At 36.5% G+C, this 13,882-nt stretch overlaps 1 protein-coding gene across 1 annotated transcript; it reads right to left on the bottom strand.

Moving 5' to 3' along the window:
- Positions 1-7,312: 7,312 nt before the first annotated feature.
- Positions 7,313-8,242, bottom strand: LOC102829160 (olfactory receptor 5AK2-like). The gene has a single exon (XM_006875741.1). The coding sequence runs from the start codon at positions 8,240-8,242 to the stop codon at positions 7,313-7,315; it is 930 nt and encodes a 309-aa protein (XP_006875803.1).
- Between the last annotated feature and the right edge of the window lie 5,640 nt (positions 8,243-13,882).

Here is a 13,882-nt window from a genome sequence, read left to right as displayed (position 1 = left end):
ATATATATATATATATAAAGAGAGTGAGAAAGAGAGTCCAGTTTCTCTACATTTGTATCATATTTCATTTTTTAATCATAGCCATCTTAATGGGCATGAAGAAGTACCTAATTGTAGCTTTGAATAAAATTTTCCTAACATCTAATGGTGTGGTGGTATAGGATAAGTTGATAACTACAAGTTTGATAGTTCAAACCCACCAGATGTTTGCTCCTTGGAAACCCTACACAGGATTGCTATGAATCAGAACTGACTGTATGCCACTTAATAACAATGTCTCAAGAGGGATAAGCTCTAGACTGCTAACCGCAAGGTTGGTATTCAAACCTAGCAGATGCTCCTTGGAAACCTGAAGGGTGGCTGAGCTTCATAATCTTGGGTTCCTCAAGTCACTTTCTGACCAATTAGCCTGGTTTCTTTCATAATTTTGAGTTGTGTTCTGCATTTTCTCACACACTACCCTGGAACTTCTAAGGTGATCTGTGTCAGAGCAGTTGGTGGTGGTAACCAGGCACCATCTAGTTCTAGTCTTAGAGATGTGGAGACTGATGTTTATATATTCCATTAGTCTAGAGAATACCAAAAAGATGTTTACCTGTGCTTTATTGACTATGCAAAGGCTTTCAGTTATGTGGATCATGACAAGCTATGGACAGCATTACAGAGAATGAGTATTCTAGAACCCTTAATTGTACTCTTGAGGAAGCTGTACATAGACCAAGAGGAAGTTGTTCGAACAGAACAAGGGAACACTGAATGGGCAAATGAGCAAAGGTGTGCACCAGAGTTGTATTCTTTCACCACATTTATTCAATCTGTATGCTGAGCAAATAATCAGAGAAGTTGTATTATATGAAGAAAAATGTGGCATGAGGATAGAAGGAAGACTTATTAACAACCTGCAATATGCAGATGATACAATCTTGCTTGCTGAAAGTGAAGAGGACTTAAAATATTTACTGATGAAGATCAAAGACCCCAGCCTTCAGTATGGGTTGCACCTCAATGTAAATAAAACAAAAATCCTCACCATGAGACCAATAAACAACATCCGTATAAATGGAGAAAAGATCAAAGTTGTCAAAGATTTCATTTTGCTCGGATCAACCATCAACACTCAGGGAAACAGCAGTCAATAAATCAAATGACGTATTGCATTGGGCAAATCTGCTGCACAAGACCTCTTTAAAGTATTGAAGACCAAAGATATCAGTTTGAAGACTAAGGTGCGTCTGATCTAAACTGTGGTATTTTCAATAACCTCATGCATGTGAAAGTTGGACAGTGAATAAGGAAGACCATAGAAGAATCGATGCATTTGAGTTATGGTATTGGAAGAGACTATTGAAAGTACCATGGGCTGCCAAAAGAACAAACCAATCTGTGTTGTAAGAAGTGCAGCTAGAGTGCTCATTGGAAGCTAGAATGGCCAGGTTCGTCTCTCAAATTTCAGACATATTGTCAAGAGGGACCTGTCTCTCGAGAAGAATATCATGTTTTGTAAAACGAAAAAGAGGGAGACCTCCCAGTGAGAAGGATTGGAAAATGAGTAAAAGAGGAAGACCCCAATGAGATAGATTGGCATAGTGGCAGCAGTGATGGGTTCAAATGTAGCAACAATTGTGAGGTTGACACATGACTGGGTGATGCTTCATTCTGTTGTGCACAGGGTTGCTATGAGTTGATACCGACTCAATGGCACCTAACAAAAACAACATTAGTCCATTGGACAAATTGATTCCAAGCATCTTCAATTTTCATTACTCTTCTTTCCTCTGCCCATGGAGAGATGGTTGCTCATGAACTTTTAAGATCCCAGTCACTACTTACCAAAGTAGGATGTAGAAATTGTCTTTGTGGATTATGTTATGCCAATTGACCATGGTGTCCTCTGAGATTACAGTCCTGAGTCCCTAGGCTCAGTGATCTTTGCCTTGAGGAATTTGGTAATGTCTAAGAAGTTTTCATAATTTTGTTGCACATATGTTCCACCATATTAATAGATGTCTTTGTGGATATACTCCCACATTCATTCTACCTGTGTATATATCTATGTATCTACACATAGAATACTGTTGTTGCAGGGTTGCATATATAACAGTATTTTTAACTTCTTTAGCACTTGCGTTCTTCCCTGTGTCTCCACTTTTCTTCATAGTTCTTTTGCCACCCTCCCTTTGTACACCATTTTCCCCATCACCCAAATTGTATGTGTCTACCTCTAGCTAGTGAATTACTTTCCCTGCCCTCACACCACTGGTAATCATCAAAGATTGTTTCTTTTAGCATGAAAATCTTGAGTTTTTACAATAGTGATATAATTTAATTTTTGTCCTTTTGTAACTAATGATATTCAGCATAATGCCTTCCATGTTCATACCTTCTATGAGGTGTTCCACAGATTAGTTGTTACTCTTCAGTATTGTGTAGTATTCCATTGTGTGTATGAACCAAAGTTTGTTTATCCATTGTTCCATTGTTGACATTTAGGCTGTCTCCATCTTTTAGAATAGCATGATGAACATGGATGTGGATATATCTGCTCATGTCAAGGCTCCTCTTTTTCTTTTTTTTGTATATATTTATAAAGAGAAGTTTATTACCTTACAATTATAGAGTCCCAGGTACCAGCAGATGAGAGAGAGAGAGTTCCTCCCAAATGTCCATTATATTGGGAGCAGGTCACAGCCCCAAGGAAGTATCCTTTCAATTGATTGGCTCTTCATAGCTGTTTATCATAGAGCTACCTATGCCTATATTAGGCTTCACCAACAAGGGATTAAAACATATCCAATGGTTAAATCTATGGAAATCCTGGCCTAGTCGAGTTGACACAGAAACCTAATCATTATAGTTCACCTTTGTCAACTTGAAACCTATAAACTATATGTATAATCTTGAAATAAAAGAAAATTGTAAAATCGTACTTGTGCCTAATATGATACAACTGAAACAAGTATAATAAAAAGTGCACTGACCCCATTTTCACCTTAAATATCAAAATCAACAAAGTAAAAATATTTAATGCACACATGCACATATCCAAAGGGCACATTTTGCAAGCCAGCCTCCTGTCCATAGGCACATAGCCTTACTCAATCATTGGGTCTAGAGTCCATAGCTGCTGTATCTTTCCATGCCACTGCCTCTACCATCGTCTCTGCTGTCATCACTTTTCCAGGTGGGGATCCCAACCTCCACTCATGCTCTTCCTCAATGATGGTCCTGAGATTGTTTGTTCCTGAAATACAAGATAACTACTCCCTTCTTTTTAGTTGCACATCTTCTACAATTACAGTTTTGACAATTACAATTAATCCTACTAACATTTACTCACAAATGAAATTATAAAATCCTATCAGCATCATTCTTCACCCCCTTTCACCAGACCCATCTGGAAAATGGAGAACTAGTCAGTGGAGATGCTTCCTTGACCCCTTATTCTAAAGCTAAGCACACCCATGAAAGCTTGTAAGTCAACAACTTCATGCCTTTATAGCCCCTCCCCTATTTTTAATAGCTAATGTCTAAATAGCCCATCCTTACCAACCCAGTACATTGAAGAGAAAAACATGTTCCTTGATGTAAAGGACCTTTCATTCCAACTGGAATTTTGAGCAACTATATTCATAAGCAAAAGTCCAATCAACAAATTGTAGCAACTGATACTTGCTCAGAGTACCAAACATCTTTATCTTCATTTGGTCAGGTTCTGGGAACCTCAACCCTAGCAGGTCAATGGGTACCAGCTGCAAGTCTGGGAGTTCACACATACCTCCCTGGACTTCAAGATCAGCTACCTCTTTACTCTCAGTCCTACATCCCATGGGCTAAGTCAGGGCTCTTATTTCTTGGTATATATCTAGTAGAGGGATTGTTGGGTCATATGGTATTGCTATTTTCAACTTTTTGAGAAAGCACAATACTATTTTCTTTGGTGATTGCACCATTTTAAAGTCCCACTAGCAAGTCTGGAACTGAACTTTATAATGTCTTTTCTTGCTCATGCTTTTAGTGTCATATCTAAGAATCCATTGTTGGAAAGCAAAATTCTAAAACATTACCTCTATTTTTCCCCCTTAGAGTTTTATGGATTTAATTATTACATTTGAGTAGTCCCGATGGCACAATGAGTTAAGCACTGCACTACTAACTGAAACATTAGTGATTCAAAACCCACCATCTATTCCACTAGATGCGGCTGTCTGCTCCTGTTGTTGTCATTGTTGTTAGGTACCATCAAGTTGGTACTGACTCAAAGCAACCCTATACACAACAGATCAAAACACTGCCCAGTCCTGGGCCAACCTCACAATTGTTGCCACACTTGAGCCCATTGATGCTGCCACTTTGCCAATCTTGCTGGGGGGATCTTCCTCTTTTTCTATGACCCTCCACCTTACCAAACATGGACTGTTCCCTCCTGACAATGCATCTGAAGTATGAGGGACTAAGTCTGGCTGTCCTGGCCTCTGGCTGGAGCACTCTGGCTGCACTTCTTCCAACACAGAGCTGTTGGTTCTTTTGGCAGTGCATGGCACTTTCAATATTCTCCTTCAACACCATAACTCAAAAGCATCATTTCTTCTACAGTCTTCCTTATTCACTGTCCAGCTTTCGCATGCATATGAGGTTATTGAAAATACCATGGCTTGGGTCAGGCACACCTTAGTCCTCAAGCTGACATCTTTGCTCTTCAACACTTTAAAAAAGGTCTTGTGCAGCAGATTTGCCTAATGCAACACTCCACTTGGTTTCTTGACTGCTTCTTCCATGAGTGGTGATGGTTGATCCAAGAAGAATGAAGTCTTTGACAACTCCAATCTTTGACAACTTGACAACTTCAATCTGTTCCTGTAAAGATTTACAATCTCAGAAACCCTATGGAACAGTTTTACTCTGCCCCATGGATTCACTAAAAGTAAGAATTGGCCCAATGTCAGTTGGTTGGTCTGAGCTAAATCTTACATTTAGGACTTTGATCCATGGTGAATTAGTTTTTGTATATAGTAAGAGGTATGGGCCCAGCTTTGTTTTTTGCATGTGGACACCCAGTTGCTCAGATCTAAAGAGACTGTTTTTTCCCTATTGAACTTAACATCAAAATCAAAATCAATTGACCATAGATGTGCTAGTTTATTTCAGGGTTCTCACTTTTTTTTCTGTTGGAAATATGAATTAATGGTTTTTACTTTCATATTTTATTTTTAATTTTCATTAGATTTCTTTTCTTTTTTTTTTCCTTTTTGTAAAGATATCACAGGACCGGGTAGTGTTTTGCTTTGTTGTACAAAGGATCACTAGAAAGAAATTCAAAAACAGTGAAAGAATGATCAGTATTTTCTTGTGTTAAGGTTATCAAGAAGACAAAAATCAGCCCTTCCAGGAATCAGATTGTGATGTTTCTAATAGAATGTCCATGGTCACAGAAAAGCTAATCAGAAACAAGTTTCTAACGAGATTATGAAAAACCACAAGGTAGGTGTAAAAAGGCCTGTGAATGAATACTGATTACTTGACTACATATTTTCTGGAATCATGAGTTTATCCTATTGTGTAGGAAAACACTTGATTTCTAGCTACAAAGTTGGTGGTTCAAACCCACACAGGGTTGCTATGAGTCAAAACCATTGAGATGGCACTTAATAGCAGCAACATGTTTATCCTTTGCTATAGTCAGCAAAATAAGCCTACATTTTCAACTCTGGCTATGTTTGATTGGAGGACTTTAACAATATAGAATTCTTATTTATGAATTTGATCAATATTTTAAAATTATTTCAAATAGATTTTGTTTAATGTTAAACTATTTGATTTGCTATGGACTGAAAGAGGTGAATAAATATTTCATCTTTCTATTGTGTTCTTTTCTTTTTTTGAATATGAATGCTAAAACCACATATTTGGTACACAGCTTCTTCATGAATATGTCACACCTCTGTACAGTGTACTTTGTCTGAGAAAAGGTAATTAAAACCAATGTAAGATTGTTAACATAAAGAGAAATACAGGATAGTAACACTCAGGGATATCTCCATTCCCATCCCGAGCTCACAATAGACTTCCCCAAGAGTCAAAAGCAACAATAGCATTTATTTTCCTTTCTATATTAGGTTGTGATACAAGATCTTTGTTGTATCATGATACTTTACACAATACATATTATTTTACTTTGTGTTTATCTAAATTTAAAACTTTGATAAAACTATTAAATTTAGATAGGGTAGTTAAAAAGAGATGGTCTAGGGTAATAAATATAAAGACTTCTCTTTCTTCTTTCTGGAGAAAAGTAGCTATATCCCAACAAGAAGTTAGAACTTTTATTTCCAGAGATAAGGTGGAAAAGTCACAAGGAACCCTAAACATTTCCTGTTTTAGAGATTCCTCTCCTATAGTGTACCTTACTGCATGAGAAAGTACAATGTAGTTTCCCTTGGTGTTGTTTGTGTTATGATTGGCTTACTGTTCTAGTGGTCTTGCTAAAGCTTATAGGTTTTGAACCGGTTCATAAAAGTAGTTTCCTATGGCACCAATTCTGAATTGGACTCTCTCTTCCTATAGTGTTCACTTGTGAGGAGGTATAGCTTATTATTTAAGTTACATTTACCAGTGCAATTTACTAATTGGGTGAGGACCATAGAGGAAAAGTGGTGCTATAGGATAAAACACTGGATTGCCACACAATGTCAGTGGTTCAAACCCACCAATTGCTCTTCAGAAACTCTATATTGTGTTGCTATGAGTTGGAACTGACTTGACAGCACATAATAACAACAACAAAATACCCCAATATCTATGAGATTTATCATAATTGTTATTTCCCCCCTCTTTTTTCCTGCAAATTTTCTCCAAAGAAATGGATCATTCATTTTTTTCCTTACAATAATCAAAGAATTTAGCTACAGAAAAATTGCAGGAGTAAATGTACCTATAAAGATGAGACTAGAAAATATTTTTGTTTTGGTGAGCCTTTATGTTCTAGGTTGTAGGGGTACTTGTAAAAGATTAATTATACCTTTACCTTTTCATTTCTCTGTAGATGGCAGGCATTTCAGAAAAGGGATCATGACAAATATGCAAAAGCAATATTGAAGATTTAAAAAAAAAAAAGATATTTTGTCTTCAACAAATACATGAATTTTGGACTTATTCAGTCATTTGTTATGTTTTCCAAAATATTTAAAAAGTATTGGTATAATTAAGAAACACTTCTGTATCTCACAAACATTTGTCACATCTTCTGTGGTTGGGAAACAAGAGTACTGTTGGTCTGGCTACTTAATTGTGTTGAGAGTTTGAGTCAAAGGTTTAACTAGAAGCACTTCTTTCTGACCCCTTTTAAAGCTTCTCTCACGTCTTGATTTCTTAGGCTGTAGATCAGAGGGTTTATCATGGGGATCATAATGCCATAAAATACAGAAGCTGCTTTTTCCTGCTCTTGAGTCTCACTGGTACTGTGGTGCAAATACATATAAGAAAGAGTCCCATAGAATATGGTGACTGCTGTCAGGTGGGAGACACACGTGGAGAAGGCCTTTTTCCTCCCAGCTGCAGAAGATATCTTCAGGATGGCGGCTAAAATATATATGTAGGAAAAGGTGACAACCAACACAGTGAACATCAAATTAAACCCCACAAAGACTGCCAGTAGCATGATGTTGAAATCAATCTTAGAGCATGCAAGGGCAAGAATTGGGGGTTCATCACAGAAGAAGTGGTTAATTGCATTGGATTTGCAAAAGTTCAATGAGAATGTGAAACCTGTGTTTACAGAGCCATTTAGAAAACCCATGAAGTATGAACCAGCTAACAGTTGAATGCAGACTCTCTGGGACATGACTAGTGGATAGCGGAGTGGGTTACAGATGGCCACATAGCGGTCCACTGCCATAGCAGCCAGGAGGTAGCAGTCACTGGTTGCAAAGGCACCATAGACCAGTAATTGTACCAAACATCCTATGAATGAGATAGATTTTTCTGTCCGTATGAAGTTCTGCAACATCTTGGGAGTGATAGCAGAGGTATAACAGAGATCAATGAAGGCCAAGTGCTGAAGGAAGAAGTACATCGGTGTATGAAGGCCAGAATCAATCTTGATGAGTACAATCATCCCAACATTACCCAGTATGGTAGTCACATAGATCACTAGAAATACTGCAAAGAGGACATGCCAAAATTTGTGTTGACCAAAAAATCCCAGGAGAATGAATCCAGTGACTTCGGTTCCATTTTCTAGTTCCATGGTTAGAAAAGTTTAAATATCAGCTGAAAAGTTGCAAAGGAAAACGTGTAGAGAAAGCTAAGATCAGTGTGAACATTTACCTGATTCCAGAATTGGAAGTGATACGATATTTGGTTTCATAGAGGTGAAAGGATAATTTCATGTCATATTGACTTGGATTATATGCAAGATGAAAGTGGCTTAAATTTGCCTCTGTTGTTTAAAAATGCTTTTGAGTCAGTTTTGACTCATCGTGACACTGTATAGGGTTTCCAAGGAGCAGCTGGTGGTTTGAACCACTGACTTTGCAACTTAAACTGACCTGGCGGTCCATCTCCTTATCCTGCAGTGCCACACCAGGACTCTATACTTAAATAGTTTCATCTACAGTTTTGGGTATTGTCATGGAGTAGTAGCTGTCCTCAGGCACAATTGAGTAGGTATCTCATGAACATATCAACTAAGAAACATATACAACACACACTTTAAATTTGCTTTCTTTTATGTAGTGTGTGCTTTAATTATGGCATTGTGATTTAATACGCTGGACAGCATAGTCAGTTTGAACCCAAGGGCAATGGTTCAAGCTCGCCAGCTGCTCCTCAGAAACCTATACAGGGTCCCTATGGATCAGACCTGACTCAGTGGCACTCAGCAACAAATGCAAATCATTATATCTGAAAATATCGACTCTTAATCTTACAACAGCTTATATCTTTATCTCTATTTTATACCTTTCCTTTCATTGCTATCTCTGCTCCAGCCATCATGGACTCGTGGTCATGAACAGTTCTCTATGGAAATGTTCCTCAAACTATCTATGGTGATAGTCTAGATTCTTTAAAAAATTTATAATTTCTTCTGTACAATATGAAAAGCAACAAAAGACCAGAGCTAGCATTGTAAAAATTGTATAAAAAATTAAAATGCTCAAGCTCACTTTCTATCCTTATCTCACCCTAGACCAGTAACAGTACATCCATGGTGTTGGTTCATGCATGCCTGTTAATAGCACTGTTTAATATTGGCTATCCACCATAATTTACTTATCTGTTCTCCATATTGACTGGAAACCAAATAACTTAAAATTTGCGTCAACTACAAATAACTCCATGTGGAACTTTCTCTAATTTATAATTCCTAGAAACAAAATTACTGAGTCTATGAGTATGTATTCATTTAGCTTGATCACTATTACTGGATTGTTTTCTACAATGAATGTGCATTGTAATTGCATTGTTGTTGTTAAGTGCTGTTGAGTTGATTCTGATCCATAATGACCTTGCACAGGGTTTCCGAGGAGCAACTGGTGAGTTTGAACCACCCACCTTGTGGTTCATACCAATTTTTCAGTCCAGTGCATTAACCCACAACACCACAGCAGAATTCTATTGTAATTGCATTGAGAATCCCCATATCCTTACCTCTTTGTGGACATCAGCAACACCTTAAGTTTTGGTCAGGATAATAGGTGTACTGTGATGTGCCATTTTCATTTGTTTTCTCTAGTTACTAATAAATTTAATCACTGCCTGATAATTGTGAGACTGCACTTTTCTGTAATTGACTGTTCATATATTTTGCCAATGTTGCTACTGAGTTGATTTACAGCTGCTCTTTGTTTATGCTATATTTTAATTCTTTGTCAGTTATTAACATTACAAAGATTTTCTCACATTCTGTCCTTGATTAACATTGTCTATAATCTTTATTGAGCACAATTCATTAAATTTGAAATAATAATCAATGATGTTGCATTATGAATTATTATTTAAAGAAAATGTCTAAATGAAATCCATTCCTATCCCTAACTCATAAACATATTTTCCCAGGAGAGTTAAAAGCAACATTAAAATTTATTTTACTTTTTATACATGGTTGTAATGTTGCTGTTATTGTTAAGTGCCATTGAGTCAGTTCTGACTCATAGAGACCCTGTATAGGGTTTTTGAGAAGCAACTGGTGCGTTTGAACCACTGACCTTGTAGTTTAAAACAACTTTGAGGTTGAGTGCTTATTCTATGGCATCACATCAGGTCTTTATTGTATGATGATACTTTATACCATACATATGATTTTATAAATGTTATTTTGTGTTTATATAAATTTAGTACTTTTTAATAGAAGAAAGAAGACTAAGGGAATAGAGAGTGATAGTAGATGGTGTGTTTGTGTATGTGTACATGTGACGATATGAACTAATTTGGAACTTGTGTTGATGAAAGATTATTATGGACAAGAAGGAAATGATGAGTCAAATATCTATAGCAATAGTTGTTGGAAGATACTCTGAAAGAGGGGAAAATAACCAATTAAAGAAAAAAAATCTCAGTGATCCAGATGTTAAATAAAATTTCAAGGTGAAAATGAAGCTGAAACCCAGACAGATATTGAACATCAGGTAGGAAATCCAGCTTTGGGCACTTGGGTTCAGTTATGTATGATAAAATTGAATGTCAGCATCAAAAATAAACAAAGTCAAACACATATATAGTATATAGCTTCTAAATAAGTGACAAGTGGGGGATATAGAAAATTTTACTAATGCAACAAAATGCAGGAAAATGGTAACCAGAGCAAAAAGAAAGGATGGTAAGCAGAAACACAAAATAATATGGTAAAAATATTTAGAAATAAATCTGTGCTCAAAAGAATATAATAAAGGCACACAAACATGAAAGTGCAAGCTGATGAAAAAATAAGCATTAAGAGATAATGGTAAAGTAAAAAACTGTCTTATTGAAAACAAAACTGTTATTGACAAACCTCCTGCAAGACTGAACAAGAAAAAAGAAAAAAAAAAAAAAAAACCACAAAAATATTTTTAAAGAAATAGAGGTAACCTGACAGAACAGTTATTAAAAAAGTATAACATGATTACTATGGACTACTTTGGCAAAATAGGATAAAGCATTGAACTGCAAGGTAAGTTTGAACCACAAGGTTGGTGGTTCAAACTCAGCAGCCACTCCTTGGAAACCCTATACAGAGTTGTTATGAGTCAGAACTGACTCGACAGCACTTAACAACAATGGATAACTTTATGTCCATAAATACAAAAACTTTGATTAATTGGACAATTTATAGAAAAATATGTTTCCAAAAAAAAGTACAAAAACTGTGAAATACATACATTAAAAAAATTTAAGTAATTAAAATTGCTATTTAAAATCTACTCCTTAAGAGGTGGGGTTTGATGATGGACCAAGCAGAAAGGCTGTACAGACCTTTGTCAGTGAAAAATGGAGAACTAGATGAATCAAATTCAGAAGATAGTCCTAGAACTCTGAGCTTCAGATAAAGTGATAAATAAGTGAATTGAGTGCTTACCAGTAGAAAGAATTGGAACAGAAACAAGAAAGGGATGATTTTTGATTTGAAGTGACAAACAATACCCACCACAACCATTCTGAACAGCAGTGATCAGATTGAGAGACAAGAGAGCATTCCTATTGCAGAAACTTGCCTGTGACTTACAAAGACAAAGGTGTGAATATTATTATTATCATTACTTTTTCTTTTTCACTTTCTGTTCATTTCCTCACCAGTGATGAGAAGTGAGACCTATATGAGTAGACACCCCCAAGGAAGGTTCCGTGCCATGTGGACCCCACAGCTGGGTGCAGAATCAAATGGGGAGGAGACAACAAAAAGAACCTGTGCTCTTCCAAACATCAGTTTATTTCAAATCAAGTCTGGGCTAGTTTTCACTAGGGGAAAGAGCAAAAAAAAAAAGGGTAAAAAAAAAAAAAAAATGTTGGTGATAGATCAGAAAGGAACAGAATGAACATCATGAAATTTCTTAGGTGACTTTGAAGGCAAGAGTCCATTGTTGTTGTTATTGTTGTTGTTATGTGCCATGGAGTCAGTTCTGACTCATAGAAACCCTGTACAGGGTTTCCGAGGCTGTAAATCTTTATGGGAGCAGAAAGTCTCATCTTTCTCCTGTGGAACAGCTGGTAGTTTTGAACTGCTGACCCTGAGGTTCGCAGCCTGATTCCTAACCACTATGCTCCTTAAGAGTCCATTAGGTTATGCTTAATAATTACTATTATTTTCCCATTGTTGCTTTGTGGCTGTTTAAAATTATTTCATTCTATTATTATTATTATTTTTTCCAGCTTTATTATCTTTATATTGTTTTCTGGGCTTTTATGACTTTTGTTTTTAGTCTTTTTTTTTTTTTTTTAAGTCCTCCTTTTATCTTTTTGGAGTGCTTTCTTTTCTTGCCTCATCTGACAGGAGACAGAAGCTAGGGCCATCATATAGCTAAGCTACAGCTGCATCCTGTAAAGCCTCACCAATTGGGCAAGATCCAATACCAGCTGCTATACACCAAAGTAGCATCTATAATCAACACCTGCTAAAAACTCTGAATTGAGCTGTATGGACAGTGAACAGAGATGCCTATCTCCTGACCACAACTTCCAGAAGGCAATTGGAGAGTGCTTAAGAATACACTAGCATATCTTCATCAAATTAATACAAATACAAAAACACCATAATGCATAAAAAGCAGCAGAAAATTTCTGCACATGTGCTGAAACAATACTGAGTATCTCAAAGGACCAAGAGGAAGAACTAGAATTGTTTTTCAGGGAGAAGAGGCTATGGAACTACCTGAAAAAGAATTCAGGAGAATGATATTGAGATGCATCCAAATGTTCCACAGAAATTTCAAGGAAAATAAGGAAGAAGTCAGAAAAGTGTGACAGGAACAATCAAACAAAATTGGAGACAATACAAAACCTACAAACAGAGGTCCAGATGATCAGTGCTAAAATATCAAAAATGGAAAATATACTGAAATGGCAGAGGAGTAGAATTGAAGTGATGGAATCCAGAATTAGTGAGCTTGGCTATTAATCTCCCAATACTGCTAAGATATAAGAAGAAGAAGAAAAAACACAAAAAAATCTGAAGAAAGCCTAAAATTCATGTGGGGCAACATGAAGAGACATAACCTATGGCTAATTGGAATTCCAAAGCAGGAAGAGATGAAATCACAGAAAAGATCATCAAAGAGCTGGTGAAAGAAAATTTCCCTAACATCTTGAAAGACAAGAAGATAAGCATTCAAGAAGCTGAATGAATCTCAGGGCAGACAGACCCCAAAAGAAAATCACCAAGACATATCATAATCAAACTCTCCAAAATCAAGACAAGGAAAGAATCCTGAAAGCAGCCAGGGAAAAGAGAAATGTTTCCTACAAAAGAAAACCAGTAAGATTAAGCTCTGATTTCTCAGCAGAAACCATGCAGACAAGAAGGCAATGGGGAGAGAGATATAAAACTCTACAATCTGCTGCTCTATAAAGACTCTAGGTCTAGATATTTTATAGCAAATTTCTAACAAGCATTATAGACTAATTTTAATGTATAGAAATGCTTCCAGAATATGTCCAAATGGAACATTTCATAGTTCATTTTATGAAACTAATATAGCTTTAAGGACCCTTGATAGCGTAGTAGGTTACACTTTGGGCTGCTATTAGTATAGCTATCAGTTCAAATCTACCAGGTGCTCTTTGGGATAAGGATGAGAATTCCGGCTTTCATAAAGCTATGCAGCCTCAAAAACCATAAGCAGGGTCTTTATGAAATGGAACTGACTCAATGACATAACACTGAAATGGCACATAACAACTGCAGCAAGAACAC

Source organism: Chrysochloris asiatica, unplaced genomic scaffold (assembly GCF_000296735.1).
Source record: "Chrysochloris asiatica unplaced genomic scaffold, ChrAsi1.0 scaffold00339, whole genome shotgun sequence".
Taxonomy (NCBI): domain Eukaryota; kingdom Metazoa; phylum Chordata; class Mammalia; order Afrosoricida; family Chrysochloridae; genus Chrysochloris; species Chrysochloris asiatica.
Note: the sequence above shows the minus strand (reverse complement) of the source record. Positions and strands in the feature narration are given on the sequence as shown.